Raw genomic sequence first — 25,986 nt, 5'->3', positions numbered from 1 at the left:
TGGTTGCTCTTTTTACCAGAGGCTTGAAATCCTAGTAACCTAATGACAATGCTATCCTGGTTCATGTTTGAAAACACGCAGATAAAGGCATAGTTTTTAGCACCAGTTAGTGGTATTTTATAGAAATTGTAACTCCTAATAGTTCACTAGTTAAAACAGTGTAGAAATTCAAACCTGTCTGTTGTTGTACCTCCCAGCTCCGTGCTGTGGTGGGTTGATCTTGGCTGGCCCCCAGGTACCCCACTGAGCTCCTCATTCCCCCTCCATAATGGACAGGGAGCGAAAATACAATGAAAAGCTCATGAGTTGAGATAAGAGCAGGGAGATCACTCATCAGTTACCATCATGGGTAAAAGAGACTCAGACTTGGGGAGATTAATTTAATTTATGGGTGTTCAAAACAGACTAGGATAATGAGAAATAAGAACAAATCTAAAAGCACTTTCCCCCCACCACTCCCATCTTCTGAGCTCATCTTCACTCCCGACTTCTCTACCTTCTCCCCCTAACCAGCACAGGAGGACAGAGAGTGGATGTTCTGGTCATTTCATCACACTTCATCTCTACCACTTCTTCCTGCTCGTCCCCTGCTCCGGTATGGGGCCTCACTCAGGAGAGATGGTCCTTCGTAAACTTCTCTGACATGAGTCCTTCCCACAGACTGCAGTTCTTCATGAACTACTCCAGCATGGGTCCCTTCCACAGGGCGTCACTATCCTATTGAACATGTTTTAGAGATATATGCTGGATCTGTCTGGGATGGAGTTAACTGTTTTCATAGTAGCATGCATGGTGCTGTCTTTTAGGTTTCTGACTAAACCAGTGTTGAAAACACACCATATTTCAGCTGTGGCTGAACAGTGCATGCACAGCACCAAGGATTTCTCTACCTCTGCTTCCCCAAGTGAATAGACTGAAATTGGACAAGGAGTTTGGAGGTGACACAGCTGAGACAGCTGACATAAATTGGCCAAAAGGACTTTCTATACCATATAGAGTCATGCAGAACAATGAAAGATTAGTTTTTTCTTGTGTATTCCAGGGAAGCCATTGGTCAGAGGCTGTCAGGGCACAGGTCTGCTTGTTGGAGGTGTTGAGTGGTTGCCATTGCATCACTTGTTTAGTGTTTTCTCAGGGGTGTGGGGTTTTTTTCCTTCTCGTTCACTTACTAAACTGTCCTTATCTCGACCTATGAGATTTTTCACTCTTAATATTCCTGTTGTCTCCCCTGACCCACTGCAGGGAGATGAGTGAGCGGCTCTGTAGGTGCCTGTGGGCTGGGCAGTCTGCCACAACAGCACAGTCAATCAGAAGGTAGAACTCACGTCCAGTGCTTCCTACAGCTCACTGGTGGGGTTACGGCAGGACTGAAAAATGTGTCATGCATGTTGACCCTTGATTAATGTGTTGTGTCGTCTTCCTCTCTTTCCCCATCTTCCCCTACCCTCCCCCCCACCAAAAAAAAAAAAAAAGCACCAGCACAGAAACCAGAATGGGTTAACACCATTAGTGGTGAGGTTTGTGGATGTGTCGGATGTGTCTTTCTAGCTCTTTGGCTGTTGGATATTATGAAGGAAAAGGGTGTTGAGATTCCAATTAGAGATCTGTGAACACTTGTAAGAATTTAGCATCTAGTGTTTCATGTCAAGTAACTGACATTTGATAATACTTCAGTTTTACCCCAGTAAAAGAGTGAGATTTTGTTGCCATTTTATTATGTGCTGAAGCTCCCCACCTTGTTGTCCATTCCAGGTAGTTGATCATTGTTTGTGTCTTCCGGGTTCCTTTCAGAACAGTAAAATTTATTATGAGGCAAAAGACTCAAAAGCTTACGTAATTAGGCTTAAATTTGTTGCTTGCTTGTTTGGGGTGTAAACTAACTTTCTACTTTGCAGTTGAGACGGGTTAACACGGTGTACAAATGATTACTGAGGTGAAGGGTGATAATTTGTGGCTGTAACTAATTCTTGTCCATTACCTGTCCCTATATAAATTATTTCTCCTTGTATCCTAGGTAGTAAACTTTTTGAGTAGTCTCTTCTTAGTAGTCAAGTTCTTGAATTTATTTATCAGTATTTTATAAGCTATGTCTATTGTTCAAAATGTGTGCTGTTTTGAGTAATGGTGCCTCCTGGAGCTTCTATGTCTTCTGAAGATTTTAGGGCCACCTTATTTCATGCACACTGGGGAGGAACTTACAGAGAAATAAGTTGCTTGTTGACTTATGTTGTAAAGTAGGGTAATATATATTTTAAGCAGGGCAGATACATGGCAGTGGAACCTTGTTACTCTCCTCTTACTGAGTCTCCTGAGTGCTTGGGGCTGCTTAGTATTTTGGAATAGATGAGGACTGGTTTTCAAAGTCTAAGCTACAATTTAAAATATGATGCTCAAGTTAAGCACAGATGTTTTTTCAGTTTGACATATGGTATTTATCAGACTCACTAGAATGTATTTTGCTTTTAAATGCATACTTTATTGTCTAGATACAATAGCTTGAGAAACCAGAGGTTCTTTTGCTATTACTACTTTTTCAACTCTTTGATGTTAGGAAAAAAACCTGATTTTGCTAGTGAAAGGTTAACTGTTGTAAGAACTGCAGGTTTAAAATTAATGTATGTTATGGCCAACATTTCAATTGCTTCTCTATATGACAAAGTAAAAGCTGCAGTCTGGGACAAGCAACGAGAGAGAAGTATGCAAATTGGAAGCTAAGAGAAAAATATACTCATTTTGCTTATAGTCATTTTAGCTGAGGTAATCTTGAACAGAAGTATTTTATTTTATAGAATCTCATTAGCGAATGTGAATACTTGATGTTATCTGTTAGTCAAGAATAACAGAGGTGGGGAGTTTCCTGGAAAATGGGAAAGGAAAAAGGATGGAGTCATTCAGAACTAGAGAAATAGTCATGAGCAGTGAGTGAAGTCTGATATTTTTGAATACTGGAGTGACAGTAAGGTGGGATTTTGATTTATCTGAATAACCTGGTATTTTTTTTTAAACAATGTCTGTAATATTGCTGAGTGTCTGTACTTATATGCATTGACTTACGTTTGTAACTTATGATCCAGTGGTCTTTCCATTTGACAATGGCTTTTCATTTCCATTTAATTGTAAGTGAATATTTTATTAGAATGCAGTCTGTCTAGCACTGGAAAAACACTTCTGAAGTGAAATGAAAGCATATTTTAAGTTTTATTTATTAGAATACCAAGTTTTTGTGTGCATCCTAAAGTATAGGAAAAAAATATATTTTTTTGTACTTCAGTGTCATATAAGGATTATTAAAACTCTGAGATTAGAACTGTGTCTATAGTACTGCCAGCTGGGGTTTTAGAAAATAGAAAGCATTCTTTTCATAGTTTATTAAAACATACAGAAAACAGAAGATTGATAATTCTGTGAATTTTCTGTAGATACCCGCTTCAAATAAAAATTGTACAGAAAAAAAAAAAATGAATACCCCGAAAAGAATGACATTACCATGTAATGAGAAAATACAACAATAACTGCTTATGGCTGGACCACTTTCTTATATTTCTCATGTGTGTAACTTCACCATAATAGGCTACTCTTCCTCTCCCCATTCTCATTGTTATAACAATGATATCACCAAGAATTTATTTAATTGACTTCAGCGCAGTGAGAACAAACAATAGGCAATGCAGACATACATTACTTAGTTTTTTTTCCAGTGCATTCAGTTTTTAGCATTTGTAGATGACCATCTCATTTTCTTTATTTTTTTTCTATACTTCATACATAGATCATTTTTTTAAAATCTATACATAAGCATTTTTTGTTAATTTTCCGTTAAAATGGCAGTCATTTTACTCTGATCCATTCGAAATGTCTTATAGGGGAACAGATGAATATAGAGACTATTTATCCATGACCTGTGCTGGGGAAGGAGTCATTCAGAGTTTCTGTTTGGCTTTTGATCTGCATTTCCATACATAAAATATTCACATTGTTTGTATTACCCTTTGCATTTGTATATGAAGTAATATAATTTTGCCGTTTGCAAAAGTATTTTTAATAGCTGTCTATTGCCAGAGAACTGTTATTTTCTGTCTTCCTGCTATTCATGGTACTAAGAGATGAGGCAAATCCCTCTGAAAACTTTTAGTCTTCTGTAATCACATGTTCTTACTATTAAATAGATACATTAATATTTCCCTTCTGAGTAAATTGCAAATTCTAGTAACTTTTAATTTGAACAAGATTAGTTGCTTCAGGAGTCTGTTTATCTTTTTCCTTTTTTTTTAGATAAAGCAGCCATGCCTGTTCAATTGCTGAAGATCATTAAAGAAAAATCTGAGACTCCACTGCCAAGCCATTTGCAGGAGGAGGATTTGAAAGATTTGCAAGAAGGCTTTGATTATACCAACAAATATGTTCAGGTAACTTACTAATAAAATAATTTTGGCTTACTTTGAAATACCTTCTGATATATTTATGTGGGACCTCCATATTCGTCTCAGTTGATGACTTGCTGCAGCTGTGGGTCTCTGAGTACATCTGTTGCATATCTTTAAGTGAGGCAAAATTATGACCCTGTTGAGCTTTGTGACATTGTTGCTATTGACTGCATTGATTGACAATTCTGCCCCTTTCTCTTACGTTGTCAGACTTAAGTTTTATAAGAGGCTTCATTTTCTTAGTTTTTAAACTCTGGGACTATTTAGAAACATGTTAATATGCAGAAGGCAATGCTGAAAATAGAGGGATTGGGGAGGTTTAGTGGTCTTTTTAAAATATGATAATAAATATCACCATCCTGATTAAGATCAGATTTCAGAGTAATGACTTCTAAATGAGTTTTTTTTTTGTATGAAGCAATGTGATATTCAGTTCTATGAAAAGAGGACTCTGTAGCAACTACCAGCATCAGGATACAATTAGTTTATCATTATCAAGTATGCATTTATATTTTACAATAGTCTCAAATATATTTCAAACTGGAAGTCTGAATGCTAGTGTACTAGTGAAATGCAGAAGTGTTTTTTCATCCCTAGAACAAGTATACTCTGTAAAATGCAATGCCAGTTCTTGAGGGTTTTCTTTTTTTAACTGGTTTAACTTTTTGTGTGTGTGTGTGTGAACAGTTCTGAAAGTCCTTTTAATCATCCTGATGCGTAAGTGGTAGGAAATCAACATCATCCTAGGCTCGCCTTCACCCCATTACAAAAAAAAAAAAAAAAAAAAGGAGAGGGGAAAAAAACCCAACTAATTCTGTAGAAAACCTTAGGTGGCTTGAATCCTTAAAAAATGGCACAAATATTTTAAAAATATGAGCTGAACTGGTCTAATAATTTTCTGTATCCAAAAAGCATGTTTGCTTCCCCAGTTGTATGTTCCCAGTACGAGATCTAATGCTTATCTGACCCTGTGATGAGTCCATTCATGAGAAATAAACTGGCAGAATACTGTGCATATTGATGGACAGGGTGTAGTTTTCTGCTGCTCTTGCTTTCTGGATTAGTTCATAATGGTATCAGAGAGATACCAGGAGTAGCTCAATTAGATAAACCAAAGGAGCAATACTGCCCTTTTTGGAAGCAGTCTGCAGTAGAGTGAAATAGGAGGTAATTTGATTGAGAATGATCCAGTGTCCCTTAGGTCTCATAAAGGGACAAATGGAAACATCAATAACCAGTGCTGCTGGTAAGCAGGGTTTTTATTCCTCAAGGTGTAGTTTTCTGTCCCCATACACCTACAGGGCATATAGGCTTTCCTGCTTTTAAAAGACTTGTCTGCAAGCCCCCTAGACACTGAAGGTTAGCAATTCTAGTTCACAAAGGAAGTATTGAAGCAGTCAAAGACTGATTATCAATTAGAAAATGGTTTTTGCCAAAATAAATGTTTCCATTAGGAAAGCAGAACAATTATTACCAGGCTATCGTTTAAAGCATACATGCAGTGTGATAGCTGGTTGCTGAAAGTGCGTAGAATCCCCTTCTCAGGCTTCTGCCTTATGTTAAGAAAACTTCATGCTGCTGCTGACAGGGATCAGGTGACTAAAACAGCTTGGCATGAAAACAGTGCAACTGAAGAGCTGATAAAGCTGATGCTAATGCGCCATTAAATAAGTAGGAAAATGCAGTTCTGCAGGCTGAGCTTGAAGTGAACATCAGAATGCACTGATGTTAGGTTATCTTAGTGATGGCACAGCACACTGTCACTCTAGACCTGCCAAAATAGGGACCAGGTCCTGCTTTGAAGAGAGAGGAAGGGAAAAGGATGATTTTTATGAAGTGTGTTCTGGGAAGAAGCAAAAAAAAAAAAAAAACAACCAAAAAAAACCAACAAAACATTCAGGATGCTTCTGTCTAGCTTGTGTGCCTCAGTCTTTTCATTCTTCTGAAACATTTTTGCTTTATAGCATACTTTTGAATAATACAAATGTTACTTTAAATTTGTGGGAACATAGCACAAGGAATATCCATAAATCGTCAGTTGTGATGTCCCCTAACTGAACCTGCTGCCTTCTCCCATTAATTCATCATCCTCTGGATTTTACTGTGACAAAGCAGAACCAAAAATGAAAATCAGCTGCCAAATCAGCTGCTGGACCAGATTGAGGAACGAGGCTGCAGCAAGGAAGGAGACGCATTCACTAGAGGAATTGTGTGTAGTTTGATAGTGAGTCTAGTGGCATATGGAATGGCAAAGACTTTGGAAGAAGTTGGTCTATGGCTTAATAAACAGTGCAGATTTGTGCGGGAAGAGTGAATTTGAGCAGGTTTTGGTAGGGTAGGTTTGGAGCCCAAGAGTTTCAGGCATGCTGAGAAAGTGCCACTATTTCTGCTGAGGAAGAGAGCTATACTGTAGGTGTTTGGGATACAAAGGGAAGTGGGGGGGCCAGACTAATATAGCAAAAAATCTAATCCCAGAATTTGAAAATGCATTGGAAAATACCAGGGTTTAAAAGGAAAAAAAAAAAAGTGAAACTGGTCAGAAAGCAGTTTATCTCATAACTGTATTCTGCTTTTAAAGAGCATGCTGATGCAGATTGAGATTTCTTTCGTAAGAAAAAAAAAATATGTAAATCCAGAGTGTTCCTGAGGTTACTCTGTTTCATTGCAAAAACTTTCTTACAAGAAAAATTGTGTAGTTTATTTCCCTGTGAGTACTGTTCAAGACAAAAAATCTCAGCAAGAACAATTATATATAATATTTGGAATTTTAAACAAAGTTGTAATTTTGAAAACAAGTGACAAACTTTTCTGTAAGTATTCATAGGCAAATCTCAGAACATTATTCTGCAGATGGTGGTTGTTAAAATAAGTATTTGATAGTGAAGTCTCCTTACAAAACTCATTAGTCTTCTCTGTGAAAAGCAGGAACTTACCTGTTAAGAACATTTCATCATAGATTTTTGACCTTCATTGTCTCAAAAGCAATAAAGCAACATGATACATATTAAATCGAATTCAACATGGATGGGTTTTTACTGTAATAAAATTAAAATATACTTTGGTTTGCAAAAGGATGATTTGTGAAGACTTAGTATTTCTTTATAAAACAGATAGTAAAATAAATTGTTGAGTTTGATTTGGATTCCTCCTCAGTTAACATGTTGTAGGTCTAATTTTACTCTGTAAAGCCTCTACAGTAAGAATTCACTGCTATGTATTTTATCCTAATTTGGTTTAAGAGGCGCTATACTAACATTTAAGTCAAGCTTCCCACTGTATACATGTGCTATAAAAACATGATTTACCTGACTGTCCTCTTAATGTTGCTTTTTTCCACTTATAGACAGATTGCTCCTAATTATTGTATTTTTCTTTATTGAACCAATTTCTGTGTTATTATCCTTGAGAAGGATATAGTGCCTTGCCTGCCATGCTCTAGAAGAATACATTTGACTGGCATTTTTGGTCTGTTGAAAAAAAAAAACTTTTTTTGATGATATCTTTCTAACAAAACACATTTGTTCCAGAAAGATGTTAACATAACTGAAGTTGCTGACCTGTGATTTTTACTTCATTGTAACTTGAACTTCACTATAAAGAGCATTTTTACATAATCAATAGAACCTTTTCATCTTTTAGAGCATTTGTATTATTGACAAATTAATAGCTCACTACAGTTTCAAAACTTTGTAATACCCTCCTCCCAGCTGTACAGGTTTTCATTATTCACAGAAGATTATTTATCTTCATATGCATCTTTTATCTCTTGACTGTGGTTTTGTTCTGATATTTATGATGAAATCCTTTGCAAATATTTTCTGTATTTTGATCACTCTAATTTTTAGCTGCCTTTTGGGTTTTGTGCTAAAACTCTAGCCATTACTGTTACTAGTAAAAGGTGCTTCTGTAGCTACTATTTTGTAGCTACTATTTTGTAGCTACTATATTTTTTAGACTAAGCCTATCATCTAGGCAGTAGTATTGACCTGTAATATTTCCTTTGTTACTTGCTAAGAACATTGCTCTTCACTGCTGTCTTTTGCAGTTTATTGGTTTTAGGTTTGTTTTTTTAAGAATTCAGATGGTAATTTGCACTTAGCAGTTAAATTCTACCCTTTTTTAGCTTATAGATGTTTCAGCTGTTTTCAGTGTTACAGTAACTTAGAGGTGTATAGTCTTAGTTCACTTTTTTTTTTTTTTTGATTTTTTAGGGAACAGTTAGTCTTTCCTACCCACTAACGAAACTTGGAGACGGGACAGACTTTTTCAAGGTTGTTCTTCAAGGTATTACATTTAAGTATACATATTAAATTTATTTTATTGAACTTTTTGACACTTTTTTCAACTTCCTGTTTTTACATCACTAGTACCTACTTTTTTTTCAGTGTTCAGTAAAATGTTATATTTGAAATACTCTCTAAAAGTGTTTGTTCTGTACAGAAATAGATTGTTTTAAGCCTATGCCAGGTAAGTTAATGGAAACAATACAGTCTTTATATTTCAGTAGACTTCTTGTTGCAGAATTCTTAAAATACTGTCCTGGAAGGGCATTAGCTATATGCACAGCTTTAATAGTGTATTTTTAACCTGCTTATCATAAATACATACTATAGAAAAATGCACACTTAATAGTTACCATATAATACAGATAGTGTGTACTATGTAATTGCATATTTAATATAGCTCAGTAGGTTGATTGACAGAAAAAATATTTGTATTTCATTCTGTTGTAATCTTACCAGTCAAATGGCATTTCTGCAGATTACTCAGGTATTCAAGTATCAGTAGACACATTAGCGTATTGAAAGACTTAAGTTGTTCATCATGTAATAAATAAATGACACTGAAAAATGATATGTCCCTTGTAAGTCCAAAGCTCATCATCACCCCCAGCCAGGAAGGAAGAGGATGTCCTTAGGGTTTTATGTTGGATTCAAGGAACTTTCTGTTTCTTTCCATTTCCTTCTCAGCTCCTTCCATACACTGGCTGGAGAATCGTCACTTGCTCCCTCTGAGCCTACAAATTCTGTAACTGTGACCAAAGAGCAGGCTGGGGGATGCAGGTCCTACCTGGTCATAGTGCTTGTGACGGTACCAGCAGATGGGACCTGAATCAGTGTCCCTGCTGGCTTCAGGGTTCCCAAAGAGGGACGCAAAGCTTCCTTGAGTCTTTCTAACTTCACGTGGCTGTTCAGGAGGGCTGAGAGTTTCTGCACATTATCCACAGCCTCAAAAAACAACTTTGTACATCCAAGTCATTACCGTTGTTTCTGAAACAGTAACAGGTAGAAAAATATTTTAAAATAACAACATAATTTCTGCTTCAGTCCTCCTTGAAGGCTGTTTATTGATATGTCTGCATCCTGGAGTAACTCCAGTTTATATAGTTCTACCATATGATCTGTGCTAGTGTAAAAAATCAAATATGATTGGATAATATTTCCTCTTTAATACTATACACTGAGTTGTCCAAGTGGAATTTCTTGTCATTGTGTGTTTAATGTACACTGATATACAATGTGTGCACATTTTAAATGGTCCTTTTTTGAAGAATAATCTTCTTGATATGCCTGTAGCCACCACACAAAAAGCAGTTGAAAAAGTATTTGAAAGGATTTTCTGTTTGTAGATTAATTAGACTGAAAAGTATTAGGCTCTGTAGGTTAATTTATTTTGGAAACATCGTTGCTGTTTTGTGTTGGAGAAGATATGGTAAATAGAATTGCTTCTGCTTTTTTCTCTAGATTTGCATAACTTGTCACAGATCAACAGCATCAATATTTTAATATATGGAAAAATGGCAGAGGACTGTGCAAAAGTTATACACAATGGGGTAATATATGTATATATTTCTTATTTTATTCCACAGGTGTATGTTGATTTCATATGCTGTCTTTGTATAACTGTCATCACCAACATTAGAAATAGTCTGTTCAGTCCAATTCTATAAATATAAACTAGAAGAAAAACTAAAAAAAGAATGAAGTGTTTCCTTTTAACACCAATAATTGAAATAAAGCAATTCTTGTTGTCAGTGCTGTTTACCTAGCAAGTAAAGGATCATGAATATGGATGAAAAGAAGTCATCCATTTATGTTTATAATTTGAATTTCTGTTGTAATTTGATAAGATAGATTTTAGGATTAAATTGATTTAAAAGACAGCTACACTAAAAGCTTTAAAAAAAAAATTCAAACTATGCACACTGTTTTGTTTATTAGCTGAGTGCTGGCATCTTTCTTTGTCAAAGATACAAGCTTGTTTTGATTAGCTCCGGGATAAAAGACATTGGCGAGTCAGCCTGTGTGTTTGTTAGACAGTGTTGCAACTAAAGAAGGAAAAAAAGCTGAAAACAATTATCTCAACTTAATACTGTTTATTGGTTTGCACATCACTTTGCTGACATTGCAATATAAACCAGATATCAAATTAAAATTAGCGTATAATACATTACAAAGTCATTTTAGGGCTTTTTCATTTGTGATTTAAATTCACACTAAATCATAGAGTGGTTTGGGTTGGAAGGAACTTTTCAAAGCATTTTATTAGATTGAAGTCCTTTCACAGGTGTTTTTTGGATGTCACATTAAGCATTGCATATTACATGAGTAATAACCAGTCATTTAATACTATTCACAAAAAAAGTTTCCATTTATTGTCAACCTGTGTAAAGGCTTGAGTCTGTGTAATTCTGAAGTTCCTTCTGACACTGGGGAACGAGACAAGTCAAGTCAGCTGTACGGAGCTCCAGTCCTGACTCAGCAACCAAGTTCCAGAATCTTGTGTAAGCTGCAATCTAATAAAATGCTGAAAAGGGAATAAAGTATAGCAGGGCATAGCTTTTTAGATTAAGTTTGTTTTCACTGTTGAAGGAACACCATGAATGAGCATCGGCAACAGTGAAAGGGAAGACTCATGCTAAAACCTGGTTTCTGCAGAGTAACTGAGTGTTCTGAAGCTTGTGTTTGTATCTGGAAAGAATGAAATAAGTTTAATCTATGTTAGCAGGGTGGTGTCTTCCAGGTGCAAGGCATATTGAGTTGTCCAATTGTTTTGACTCATTTTAACTTACTTACTTACAGTATGGCTTACATTTAAGTGACTTACCTAATATACATTGTATTACCATTTGTGACGCTACCTGAAAATCACTGTGCCCTAAGTAGTGTCATTGTTTATTGAACCGTCTGATCAAACTCATGTTTTCTGCAGTAGTTTCTGCAAAACTTTTAATAACTAAATATCTCACTGTCACTTAAGCTAGAAGCCTTCCTTGCCCAAGCCACTAAGGTTTTGGATCAGAAATAATTTAGAGTAGTATTGTCAGATTGCTGAAATAGCAAAAAGGAGCTATCATAGTGCAATGTTTGGCTTAAACTGTCAACTTCAATCAGAAAACTCTTTTATTTGTTATAATCAAATAAACACATGAACAGAAGTCATTTGGTAAAAGCTTATGGAAGTGCTTTCGGTAGAAGGTCAAATAGAAATAGGGTTTCAAGTCTAACATGTCTATTAGAATGGATCACAGAGGTACAGCCCTGCTATACAGTCCTGGGGTCAAAGGAGCTGACTGTAAAGGAGCTTTACATTGTATCATAGTTCCCAGCATTATCTCTATATCCTAAATTTATTTTCTATCTTCTCCTGGTGGTTTGGTTTTGGTTTGGTTTTTTTTGGTGAAGTGCTACTAAAAATAAGAGCTACTGTAGGGACTTAAATAATTTACCCCCTAAATCATCCTTTTCTTCACTTCGTAGTGTCTGAGGAACTTTGTTCCAAAGTGAAAGTGCAGCTGCAAATACAATTGTTTCCTGTGCCATGATCTCAGGGATGACACCAGAGAAGTTTGTAATGTCTCTTGCTACCAGAAACCTAGCTTTTGTCATGGTAGCTTCAAGAGTGAAAATGTTATCAGAATTTGAAAATTTGAAAAAAAAAATTCTTGCTGGCATTGGTTAGAAATATGAATTCTGCAGGTAGAAGAGCTTAATAGAGAAATTTAAATGCAGTGTTCAGAATTCGTTCTGAATTTCTGTTTCTTGAATGTCTTGACACTTTAGGGTAAAAGGTCATGTCACATAATCTTAAAATAGAGTACGTGATTCAGTTCCTGTGTAATCATCTGTTTATCACCCTGTCCCCATAGGACACCTTTGTAGTTGCAGGATTTAAGTTGGCAAAATCGCCTACAGCAAAAGAGGATGGTACACATGGTTGCCACCTGGAGGTGTCTGAAGAAGCTGGATCAGCCATTTATGTGCGTGGGTACCTAACTTTCTTTTAATTTTTTTTTTTCCCCAGACACCAACATTAACACCTTTTTTTTTTTTTTTTTTTTACAGTAGAAAACCCAATAAAATCCATTAGAATCTGAAGTACTACAAGTTATGTTAGTTGGCATGTCTATCAGGAAACAATCAAACACATTTGTGTGTGTGTGCATACAATTTTATAATACCCTCATCCATGCAAGATCCAAATCATCCATATAATTGTTGTCTGGCAATAATTTTAAATTTAAGAAAACATGCCTTTTTATTTCAGAAAGCTATTTTCTTCCAGAATTGACTTCTGTAGATAATTATAGCTTGGCATTCAGTGCAATGAAAAACAAACTGAATTAAAATTATAATACAGACTGTTTCATGACTTCATCTGTTGATAATGATATATAGGTAAAAAAAGTATGTTTCATCGAAGACAATAGATAGCAAAACTATGCCCTCAGTCTGGGTGAATGTGTCTAAACTAAATGTACTTAAAATTTAGGCACTGCATGAGGCACCCAGTTGGGTTTTGACAGGACCTCATGATGTGCACTCAAATCCCAAGGAAGATATGCAGCTCACTGAACCTGTAGGTTGTACTGAGGAGATGTCTGTCCCATCATTGACCACAGAATGGAGCTTGTGGCACTTAATTTCCTGACACACTCATTGAACACTTAAGACTAATACAAATGATCTGAATTTTTTGTGTGCTTGAATTCCTCATTTACACTGTTCCCCCAACTATTTAAAATAAATAAATGTAAGTAAAACTAGCTTTAGGAATGCAGTTGAGGGCAGAGAGCAAAACAAGATCCCTCACAGGAGTTTGCAGGCAATGTACACCTGTGACATGGGACTGTGTATCTGTCAGACAGGCTAAGCTGTCACATCAGGATGGCAGCTGAGCCCCGTGTTTCTCTTGATAGGGTGGGTATGTACTGGTGCGATGTCAAGTCACCACAATTAGTTCTATAAAAGACCTTACACTGAAGAGAAGTCTGGCTTATAAGCGTGGCTCTCGAAGCTTAGGAACTGCCTTTAAACAGAAATTATCCCATTCTGGTGAATTTTCCTGGACACTTTTTTTTTTCCCAAGGGAGAATAACGAGTCACTGCTCTAAGCATTGTCCTGTACAAAACCTAAGTCCATTTAAGTTCTCTGTTCAACAAGTCACTATTAGAAAATACAGTTTTAAATTTATGGCCTACAACTTTCAAATGCTGATGCTGCTAATGTGACCTGACTCATTCAGCCAAGTGTATTTCTACTTTACAAAATGCATGTGTTATTTAAAGTAGCTTTTGTCTTAGTATAATTGGAGTTAATATTATTTTCTTTTTTCTGTGGGATAAACGTTTACTAGTTTCAGAGATGATTCACATAGCAAAAGTGCCGATAGTGCTGTTTTTTATTTGCTTATAGTGTTATATTTGCTTTAGTGTTATCGAATCTTGTTATATTCGCAATGCTTTCAACTTTGTAATCAGTTTCCTTTGGCTTTTGTTTGTTTTTCTTTGGATTTTTGGTTGGTTTTATGTTTTGGTTTTTGTTTTGTTTTGTTTTTTTCTCTTCAGATTTATAGTACACCAAAAAAACGTGCTGCTTCAGAAACTGCATCAGCGGTGAGTCTATATTTGGAATGTTTTTAAACCACGTGAGACTAACTGCATAGAAATAAGAATGTGTGGAGTTCTTTTTCTTTCCTGCTTATATTAGTTCCATACTCTCATCCCAGCAGCCATTTGTTTAGCTTTTAATTTTTCACATAATATGCCTAGAAAACAGAATAAAAAATAACAATGCAGTACTTTTTCTATACTTGCAGTAGAGTTCCTGTCTTGATCTCAAAATAGGCTGCATGGTGGCTTGGGGAATATGAACTGTAAAGGTAATTTCCATTCTAAAGATAATAGGCTTCTGCTTTAAAAAATGGAAATACAAATCCTCCTTTGATTTACAATCTGACTTCATGAACTAGTCTTATCATTTGTTTGATTATTGTTTGCAGCAAGCCTTATGTGCCTAAATTAAAATTCTACAGGAAATACTATATTAAAGGCATATAAATTGGTGTATGAAATTTTATTGTTTATCATAAGGTTAAAGATTTAGTATTGAAGATGATACAGCTTAACTATGTGTTAATTTTATGAAGAATTTCATTTTTTGTATTCTTTAAAAGAGACTAATCAGCATATAATGTAACCTTAAGATGAGAGGAGAGTAGTCCTAACATAGTAGAAGATAGTCTTTCATTTATTTAATCCACCAACAAGTGTGTTACTTTAATAGGAGGACTTTCACAATGGCTGTGAGAAGTAAACCCCCACCCAAGACACTGATTCTGTGTAGTGACACTGCCAATAAGAATTACAAAATTATTTATGGATGTGCTTTAAAAACCCCTTTGGATGGATGTGTTAAAATCAAGTAGTAAAAAATTACATTCCGTTGTTCTTTATTATAATGATTTTTCACCTGTTTCTTGTACTAAAACTTCCTTGAACTCACTAGTTAGTTCATTGTAAGGAAGATGTCTTCACAAAAAGGATGGAAATAAGTCATGTGCTTTATTGCCTGTGAATATATGTATATATATTTAACTTTATAGAGTCTAAAGTTACTAGGATAAAAAGAAACAGATAATCTATATATTTAAGATGAAATAAAGCATGTCTGCGGTTGGATGGTGTTAAAAAGACATTCTGGGTGAATATTTGAATAATTTTTTCTTTTGTTTCCCAATTTTATCACGCCTTTCCAGTCTGTTGCACCAAAATATGTGTATACTCCTCTGAATCACCTTAAACACGGAACTGTAGTGAACTTGTATGGCGTTGTGAAGTTCTTCAAGCCTCCATATGTAAGCAAAGGAACTGGTATGTACTATATTCAAGAGATTTAAAATCTCCTCCTCCAAGGAGAACTGTTTCTACCATGTTTGTTAAAAAACCACCAGAACAACAAATTCAGGTAATCTTTTAACCATGGTTCTCAGCTAACATCAAGAAAACAAAACACTATATAGGTAAGGGATATCAGACTTGGCTTAGACAGACTGGTGGAGATAGCAACTGAAGAAAGTATTTATCTAGTTAATACTATCCATACAAGACAGGGAAAAGGACCTGTAGCAAAAAAAAAAAAAAGTACAAAAGCCATGCACCTGTCCTTGTGGGAGAGGATTGTTGGGTAACTATGTATAATTCTTTCCTGAGATTTTGACAATAAGTGTTATGATATGCTATAAATGAGCTGCCAGCGTATTTGTTGCTTTTAAAAGCTGTGCAACAACTGAATATATTTCTAATTGAATGAAAAAGGAGATTCTATGATGGTGATTGATTTTTGTGGCCTTAATTATGCATGCACGTTTCTTGAATAATGTCAAGAGCCATGAATTTGGCTTCTAAAAACAGGACTTTAAGTGAGCATTAAATCACAACCAAGAGTTAGTGGCTTGTCTACAAAACCTTTTGCAAACAGATTTGTGTGATCTTGTGTGCTCAAAAGCTCTCAGCAGCAGTCTGAAGATGATGCACTCAGCATAAGTCAGTGAATATCCTTGTAAGAGCACAGTGCCACACCTGTGGTACCATGGCTTCCAAAATGAGGTTTGCTTACAGTTAGGTAACTTGAAACATAAGCACAATAGCTGAAAGCTGTGCAAACATGGTGACACACCCAAAAAAGTGCCAAGTCCAACTAAGGTTCAACTAATGGCTTCGCTTTTTGAAGACAAAGCAATCTTCAGCCTTTGTTTGTGTCAGTTTAGAGCGTATGAGTGAGTGGAACGTCTGGGAGGTCTGTACAGAGATGTGTATGCTGGCTTTGGTGTGTTCAACTGAACTATACTTATATAATCTGGGTGTGGGTATGCTTAATTACTTCCATTTGGTGCATATGGTATTCTAGATAAACAGAAATACTGGTATGTATGAAAGACCGTATTGACACAAAATATTTCCCCTCACTTGTAGCTAAAATGTGGCTTCACTTGTCGCTAAACCGTGTCCATTGCGTGCCACAGAAAAGACAAATCATGAGGGTGCTGCTCTGTGAGCTCTCATACACCGAGTGTCAGCTGTGTTAAAAGACAGAGCTACGTTGTGCAGTGCAGCATAAGAGTTTTTCAAGAATATATTAGATTAGCTGGGTCCACAATCTGATTGATAGCTTCTGGAAATTCAACAGCATTTTTATATACTGTTGACCATGTCAGCAGAGGAAACCCTGTACCTGCAGCACTAGGGCTCAGTGCCCTGGTGTCTGCAGGAAAGCAGCTCTGTGCTTCCCATACAGTTAGCTGTTGAAGATGATAAGACAGTAGCATTCCCCAAAATAGCTCTGAAACATAAACAAGAAACAAGGCTGAAGAATATGGGATAATCTATTTTAAATGTTCACATTTTTAAATAAATGTAGTCATTAAGTTGGGAACTAAGCCAGTAATAGTCCATCTGTTTTTATAGCAAATATAGTGCATGTTTATTTTTTTTCATCTTGAGACTAAATTAAAATAAATATTATCATATTTTACCTAGTCATTGATGAACTAAAGTTATTTTGCTAAACAATAAATTGCAAATCTTTAAGATGAAATATTGTTTTGTTTTATCTAGGGAAAAGAAAATAGTTGTTAGAGAAAGCTGTAGAAAAGTTGAATGTCACTGTTTTTTCAGAAAATAATTGGGTTTTGATAATACTGTAGACCAGTAAAACTGGAGAAGTGGAAATGTCAATTGTTCTATGTCATGAATGTTATGACACAACAGATATTTCTAGATGTAGAATGAGGAATAATGGTTAGGTGAAAGTATCTGTGGGAACTCAATGCATTGAGACTGGAAAAAAAAACAAGTGTTCTGGCATCTAATAAGAAATGCAAACATTCATAAAATATTATACTAAATTAAGTGTGTGCATGTTTATTGTGTGTATAGCAAACCAAGTTATACTGCTGACTTAGAAGTAATAGTAATAAAAAATATACTGCCCCTAGAGCTGATTACTTACAGAACTGTCTTCTGATTTAGCTACAGTTAATACTTAAATAATATTATTTCAAAAGTATTAACTCAAAGAAAGACTCTAGAGGGAGTTCTCCAAAGGTTGGAGGACTATCACTTGAGCAGTGTTATCCCAAAGGACTGCAGCATTTGGAGGACCTGTTTTGGAGCAGGAAAAAGTGTGAGAAGAAAGGAGCAGGCGAGAAGAGGAGCTGTTCTGGACTGACCACAACCCCTATTCCCCTGTTGCCTCTGAAGGGAAGAAGAGGGGTGGTAGAGATGTTGGGAATGAAGCAATGAAGTTAGGCCTGGGAAAAAGGAGTGGGGCGGAGGTGTTGTAGTCTTTATTTCTCACCATCTGACCTTGTTTCATTGGCAATAAATTCATCTTCCCCAAGTTGAGTCTGGTTTGCCCATGATGTTATCTGGTAAGTGATCTCTCTGTCTTTATCTCAGTCCACAGGCTTTTTTCTGCCTTATTTTCTGTCCTGTCCTGTTGAGAAGGGAAAGTGAAGGAGTGGCTGGATGGGTGCCTGGCAGCCAGACAAGGTCAACCCAGCACACATGCTGTGATTCTCCAGGTTTTTCAGGCTTTCCTGTTCTGTGGCTTATAATAAAATGAGGACAACCGTGGAGAACGATCTTGAGAAAAAAGTTTCCTTTAAAAATAAGAATCTCAGGGTAAAGAAAAATCTCTTTTGCTTAAAAAGAACAATATCAACACATAGTTTTTATGCTTTCTCAAATGCACGACCCATTTTAAAAGTTTACAAAATACCTCCTTTTTGTAGGAGATATCTTCACTGGTACTGTTTCCTGCTTGACTGTAAAAGGCTTCATTGTAAAGGTACAAGTATAATCTAGACCTGTATAGGGCATAGAATAGTATTTTGTTTTTAATGTAAAACTGATCAAAGATTTCAGTATTCATTTACTCTATTTGGTCTTTTCTGCACAGACTGGCAAACAACATCTGTTTGTCACTGTAGTGAGCTTCTCAAAATCTTCATTTTGTGGTGGTATCTGGTAATTGCTTGCTTATGCTATAGACCTGTTTAAATGCTATTATTCTTAGAATATCTATCTAGATATATAGAATACATTTCAAATATATATATATATTTGAAAAGTTGAGCTCTCACTGATGTTCTCAGCCTGCAATTGTAACAGATTTCTTAGCTGTGTTTATAAGGAACCAGAAATATTATCTTTATCTGTAATAATTCAGGGTATTGCCAGTGGTAAATGGGATGTGCTTTCCTCTTGAAAAGTATTGTGGGTTTAAAACTCAGGTTTAAAAGCAAAGAAACAAACAAAACAACCCTCACAAATCTTTTAAAGTTTTTGTTTCCTTTGTTCACATTGCTGACAACAAAATGGGTAGGAAGAAAATAATCAAAATGTAGAAAGTACTACTTTTAGTCTTTGACTACATCATGGAAGGGCAGTTCTTGAAGGATCGCATAGTGTAGATTTGTCATTTGTCCAGCTGCTTTAACAAGACTTTAGAGACTTAGGGACTTTGAATGTCTTACTTAGACAAGCACTGGAAATTAAGACAGCCATTCTTTCCAGATATATAAAAACAATACAGTTAAATGGACAGGGTTTCAAGGTAATATGTCTCTGAAACAACTCCATTGCAAAAGCTGTACTGTTAATAGTTATTTCACAAGTTAATCACTTCAGTTTCATAAGTAGTAGAAATTTAATAGGGAAAATGATTATTTACTTAAGAACTAGTTCTTGTCTAGATGTCATTAATAACTTCCTAATATATCTTCCCTATATATTTTCAGTTGGTAATATTAAAAAAAAAAATAATAATATCAGTGGAGATCAGGGACACAATCTGAAGTTTCTTATTTATGATGATAGTTATTGTTCACTTGCTACTTCATCATTAAAATCTCTACAACAATTTTAACTTATTTGTGTTTTAGTATAAAAATATTCACTGTTCAGTTAAATATTTCAATGTTGTTTTGTTTGCTTGGTTCTTTTTGTTGTTTTGGTTTTTTGTTTGGTTTTTTACACTATCCAGAGTTATGTCTGTTTGAGAGGGTGCAGAATGTGTAATGGTTGCTCTGAATTACCAGTGCATGAAACTGTTCTTGTCAGAAAATTCTGTAGTCGCATTACATCTGGCACAATCCTGCGCTAATACGTTCTCTTTCTGACACTGTGTTAATATAATCATGCATCTTTCAGCTGGTACCTACTGGAAGCATGAGCAGTCAAGCCACTGGACTTAATCCATACAAGTCTTTATTCAGTGTGTAGATATGCCCTAGATATGAGATATTGCTCCATCTTATGTATTTTAAAGCTTAAGGCTGAAGCTTTGCACTGTGTTCCCACTGAAAGCAAGTGGTACCTAAATTAACTTTGTCAGTTTATATAATCTGTAATTATATGTTCATCATTTTGATTACCATTATTTCATTAGATTAATGTTAAAACACTGAGTGAAATGAGTTTTCAATATGGTAATAAATAATTATTTATTCCAGAGAAAGCTGTTTTAATTGAGCGTGCTTCAGCTCAGGGCGTGTAGTTTGAAACGTCTATATGTGAGAATTTTATGTGTTCTGAAAACCATCCAGTGAGGTACTTCAGGTCCTGCTTGGTACAACAGGCAGATGGTTTCTGTCTGCTGGAAGGTCTGTTGGAAGTGTTCAAAATTATATTCTAGCTTTCCTTCCTGAATAGTTTAAAAGTCTTAGATATCTTAAACTTTTTAACAAAGGTGATTCTGTGTTCTCTCTCGTACCTTAAGCCCAAGCATACCTCAAGTATTTAGCATGAGTAAAACCAGTAAATATAAAAGAAAAAGAGCCTCTGTCTTGGTACTGTCCAATTACAGAGATTATGTGCTTGACCATGAAACTTCTGTGACATTACAATGTGACACCACTGCTTCTACAGCTCTTTCTGATTTTTTTTTTTTCCTGCAGATATTAGCCAGTGTATTCCATAATGCAGGGATGTATTATGGCAGGAAGAATCCTTGCTGCTGTTTAACGGCGTCACAAGAGTAATGTCCTGTTTTCTTGGGGAAACCTCCACTCTGCTTCTTCTCTTAAATATATGCAGTATATTCATTTGTCTTGTTGAATTAAAACCTCAGTTTAGCATACCTAGATATGCATGTGGATGGTAGCTATTTTATTTTTTACAAATATTTATTAAAATCTAAATTAATTAAGGATAGCATTTTCAGAAATTATACTTCTGAAAACCTTGAACAGTTCCACGTCAGCAGTTCTACATGCCCAAAATACAACTTAAGGAATGTAGATCAGATTCTTAAAGGTATTTTGAAGCCATAAGTTTTATCTTTATTTTCAATTTTTATCTGATCTTGAGCCAAGTTTATCAATGTTTTTAGTCCAGAATTGGTTTAAAACTATGTAGATGAAAAAATAATATTTTAAACTATAGCATGTGGGCAACTTCAATCAAAACAGTAATTTTTTTAGTAAGTTATATCAAACTAACATTAGAGTACAAAACAAATCAGTCACAGAATATTGTGATACCTGATGGTCTATTTGTGAGGAAGCAGAGTCAGAGTTAAATCTGCAGTGGTTTTGTTCTTTCAAGTATTGTGTTCCAGTTTGGTTTTTTGCAAATCAAAACATCAAGGATGTTTTTTAAACTCTGCAGAACAGAATAAAAACAGTTGCAGAGGTAAAGCTAGTGTTTTCATTTCTGGCGCCTAAAGATGAGAGTAATGTTCTTTTCCCTTCACAGTGGTTTGTGTGTGTTTCTTTTCTAAATGACCAATGTTTCCTATAATCTAATATTGAGGATAAAGTCGAAAAAGTTTTAAAAAGGAAATAAACGATTAAACAGTTGAATAAATAGTTAATAGAAAGAAACCTCAGGACAGTTACTTTGATCTACAATTTACAAATGATGGCATTATAGCATCTGTTTAGCCAGATGCTTCTGGTAGTTACTGAATGTTTGTATCTCTTAAGTATATTGCCATGTTAGAAATAACAAGCTGTAGTAAAACATCTTCAGTTTGATTTTTTTTTTTTTTTTTTTAGACATTTTGTTTAGGGCTTCTACAATATCTGTTTGTGTATGTACCTATGTATACACACACACATAGTGTGTGTACATTCGTACTATTCTGTGTTTCGTTGAACATGGTAAGTTGGCTAGTTCAGCTGCTTGGTGTAAGTACAAAGACACTTGTGTATTGAATGACATCAGTAATTCTTCAAAACAGTATTATTGTTTGGTGTAGTTCTGAAGAGAGAGTAATTTGCAACAATAATGACTCTCCTTTCGTATGTGCTGAAATACAGGAAACAGAAGGCAATCTCTAATTAGAATCCCTCATTGCCAACAACATAGTTACTGATTCAGGATAGTGGCTTTTCCACTTAAGTGTTAGTCACGAATACATATGTGATTGTCCAAAAGGGGATTTGTAATTAGATCGAAAAATTTATGCAAGTGTATTTGTTAGGAACTGCTGAAGTCCTCAGTAAAAGTAAAATAAATGTTTAATTAGTAAGTACTAAATGCCTTCCTACAACATCAGGAACCACTAATCTGAAAAGCTTTTGTAGCAATTTTGGTTTCCTGAGGATGACTGAAAAACAAATTTGTAAGTGAAGCTGTGGGTTTGGGGGTTTTGTTTGGATATTTTCATATATCTGTACAGTGTGCAGAGACGCTGACTTTCTGAGCATGCTAATTGCAGACATAACAGTCTATAAAAGAGTGCAAAAACTATGGCATTCATAAAAAGAAAGCTGTGACCTGAAGAATGAACTTAAACCGTCATCACAATGGAGGAAAACTTACCTTTACAGGAGTACAAAATATTCATATTTCAAACTATGTGAAGTCGAGACCTAGAGGCTTGGAGATGACCATTCTCCATGTAGTTAATGTAACCTTCTACTGATCTTGACTTGGAATTATATTGATTTCAGGATAGTACTTGGTTAATAATGAGTTCCTTTTGTTGCATAAATTTATTTTCTATGTAGCTGCTTCACCACATACTTGTGGGATTTTATGGAATGAAATAAAAATCTAAGGAACAAGTTAAAGTAATTGTATTTTTTAAGAATAGGAAGGACTAGTCTGTAAGGATGCAAGGAGCATATCAGACAGATGCATCACTCTGTACTTCAGTTTAAACCAAATATTGCTCTCCTTGTTGCTTTCATAAACACCAGTTCTGAGGTATTAGAAGCAGCCTTACAGATAGCTGTGCTTTGCTGGTTGTCCCTCACATGATGTTAAACCTGAGTGGTTATAACTTTTCATAATAATTAACTATATTAAAAAAAACAGGTGCTGTTTGAAGTTCTGTGTAGTATCAGCCTAAAATCAATGCTTTTACTGAGTCAGTCTAGTACAAAAGTAAAAACTTATTTTATACTATATATTTATAGTATATAAATCTACTGAACTGTGCATCCATTGTGTCATATTTTAAGGCAGATCATTACAAATAAAACTTGCCAGTGGTAAAATTTGCCTCCTTTAAGAAGAGAGTAGGTTTATTTAGTGAAGGAGAATTAACTCCGATGTCTAAACTTTCGTTTAGGCATTAAGGTTTGTTGTTCTTTGTTTTTTGTGGGGATTTCTGTTTGTTTTTGTTCATTTGCTTTAGCTTGGTAATGGAGACATTTTGCTTCATTGGAAAGTATATAGTGAAAATCAAAAGTATGAGCAGTGACATTTAGTATATCATTTCCTATAACACTGGGGCACTATTTAAATTCAGTATATCTATTTAGAGTTTGACAGAAAAGTGAATTCAGTTGCTGAACTACAGCGCTGCTATGGAAAGCCAAAAGCAATTTTCGCATTCTAGCTGGAGAAGGAAATACAGGTGGCTTTTTATTTTTAACCTTCCAAAAGGACTTGCTGGATGAGGATTTATTTACAAGAAAGTCAGTCTTTTTGCTTTGTTCTTGAAGACCTCTGTTTTAATTAGATTTATTGTAGAAGTCACATTTTGAGGTGATAGTTAAGAATGGAAGTCAAAAATCACAGAGGACCTATATTATATAGAAGGTTTTCCTCAGGCTATATACAGCAAATATAATATTTTATACTAGTTTGAATAGGATGGTCATTAGTCATTTGAGTATGCTAATTGCACAGAAAATGGAGGGAGTGTGTTAACTTTTCCCCTCTTAAATAGGCAGCTGCAGATGTATGAAGCTGATCAGGTTGTATAATCACAGCGTCAGAGAGTAACCACAGTTCTAATGTGGAATGCTTTTGTTATTTCACTTCTTATTTCTGTGTTTGATTGTATCAGTGCACTGTAGCATGTTATGTTGTATCCTCAAAGGATTATAAATCTGTGAACTATATGTTTTGTTTTGTTTTTTTTTTCTTAATGGCTCATTTTGCTCATATTGCTTTGCAGCTGACCTGTTAAGTTAACCTCTAAAATTCATACTTGGAGAAACACAACAATCACTTGTTGGGTTACAGTAGTAAACACTTGGAGTTTTGTCGACCACTGACTGGACTATATTCGTGTCTGCTTATCCTAGCGTAGAATGCCAGAATAGGTGCTATGTGACACTTGATCTTGTGCCTTTGATGGAAGTGTGCAAAAGAATGACACTTAGCAAATTCTGAATGCAGTAGATGAGAACTGATCATTATTGAGTCTGTGTAAAAATCTTGGGGAGGAAGAATAGAATATATCTGTAGGAAAAGTAGTTTTATTTTTCTTTATAAACCTTCACTGGATTTCTTCCTTCAGCACTTCAGTCCCTCAAGTCATTAGAAAATTTAAACTTTTAAGGATGCATTTGCTGGAGATGGTGGAATATTTATTTTGAAGGCACCAACAGTGAACATACAAGCATGTTATTTTAATCCAGTCTAACACATCTGTCTTCAAGTTTGGGGAATCTGTTCACAGAGTTTACATATGACAATTGTCATCTTTTGACTGCCTTCCTATAGTTTTTATATAAGGCAAATGTGTCAGTTTTAGTAGACAGAAAATGTTCTCTTTCAGAGCTGTCTAGCAGCGATTTATGTGTCTGTATCTTCATAAAAAGCACGATGGAGATTTTATTGACTTTTTTTTTAGTGCTATAACAGCTCTGTACAGTTCCCAGATACATAAACTCTCGTTTAGTGTCATTATCAGTAGCTCCCTTGTATAATTAGAGCTGGGTTTTTTTATTTGTTTGGATTTTGTTTGGCATTTTATTTTGGGGAGTCAAAAACATGTCTGTCATGGGAAAAACAGATTGGACTTAGGGAATTTAATTCATTGCTAGTCAAAATAGACAAAATAGACATGTACTACCTGGTTCAGCTATTGAGAAACAAAGAAGAGAAGCGTTTAAATGCTTGGGGAAAACACCTTCCCTCTGCCTTTCCAGGCTCAGCATCACTGCAGACACCTCTCCTTCCCTCTCCTGTCTCACTCGCTGTCAGTGTTACAGGACACACGGTGTTTCTTAGGAGAGCGAAGGGTGGCACAGACTGGGGTTGGGATGTGGCAATTTCTTTCTGCTGCTACTTGTTCCTTCCTTTTTTTTTTTTTTTTCCTCTCCCCTTCCTGCTGTACCTACTTAGTGGTGTCCTCCGCTTCAACAGGGGTTCCTCCATGGGCCTCAGTCTTTTTTTGTGGGTGTATCTGCTGTGGCATGGATGTACCCACAAGTCATGGCCACTTCAACCTTGAACTTCATTCATAGTCTTCTGGTGTTTAATTTCACCCTTATAGAAGCTGAGAAACAGAAAGCTTCTGGTCAGTTGTTTCAAATTTGAGTTTTATATAGTCAGTTTCTATAGTTTGTTTAAATATCAGCAATAGAATTCATAAAGAGGTTTATTTGTTGTTTGTTAATTTTGCTTCTTCACTATTGACTTGATGCCTACTGAATTATGATCATGTCTCTGTGTTACTTTGTTTAGAGAGTTTTATATCTTGAACCGTGTTCTCATTCTTGGTACCTCAGGAGAATGTGTGTAACTCATCTTGCAAATCGGTTTCTAAGACTTACAACTACTTTCTTTTTTACGGTGTTGAGATTCTGTTGTTGACTGTTACCAAAATGCAACATAAAAATTGGTGAAGAACTTTTAGTTTGAATGGGGGTCTCCAATAGTAGGATTATAGCAGGAGTAAATGGGTTCTGCAGGTAGGGGAACTGTTCCTGCTTCTAGACAGGAACAGTATGTCTGCATTTTACATGCAGGTCAACAGTATGCATAAGTAATTTTTACAAGGAAAACTTATGTTCTTAAAAGAGGATTGTGAA

General features: G+C 35.5%; 1 protein-coding gene across 7 annotated transcripts in view; it reads left to right on the top strand.

Moving 5' to 3' along the window:
• The window catches only part of POT1 (protection of telomeres 1), a 66,933-nt gene that overhangs the window by 5,442 nt on the left and 35,505 nt on the right, over nucleotides 1-25,986 (top strand). For 5 of the 7 annotated variants that reach the window (XM_065848977.2, XM_065848970.2, XM_071803372.1 and 2 more), the window contains 6 exons: nucleotides 4,273-4,406; nucleotides 8,636-8,708; nucleotides 10,169-10,257; nucleotides 12,574-12,684; nucleotides 14,273-14,320; nucleotides 15,463-15,577. In XM_065848977.2, the coding sequence (XP_065705049.1) occupies nucleotides 4,284-4,406; nucleotides 8,636-8,708; nucleotides 10,169-10,257; nucleotides 12,574-12,684; nucleotides 14,273-14,320; nucleotides 15,463-15,577 (559 nt within the window). In that variant the 5' untranslated portion in view covers nucleotides 4,273-4,283. Of the gene's footprint in view, nucleotides 1-4,272; nucleotides 4,407-8,635; nucleotides 8,709-10,168; nucleotides 10,258-12,573; nucleotides 12,689-14,272; nucleotides 14,321-15,462; nucleotides 15,578-18,211; nucleotides 18,389-25,986 lie in introns of those variants that run through there. The other 2 variants (XM_071803377.1, XM_071803375.1) reach the window with 2 other exon arrangements.

Source organism: Patagioenas fasciata, chromosome 1 (assembly GCF_037038585.1).
Source record: "Patagioenas fasciata isolate bPatFas1 chromosome 1, bPatFas1.hap1, whole genome shotgun sequence".
In the NCBI taxonomy this organism is placed as follows: Eukaryota; Metazoa; Chordata; class Aves; order Columbiformes; family Columbidae; genus Patagioenas; species Patagioenas fasciata.
Note: the sequence above shows the minus strand (reverse complement) of the source record. Positions and strands in the feature narration are given on the sequence as shown.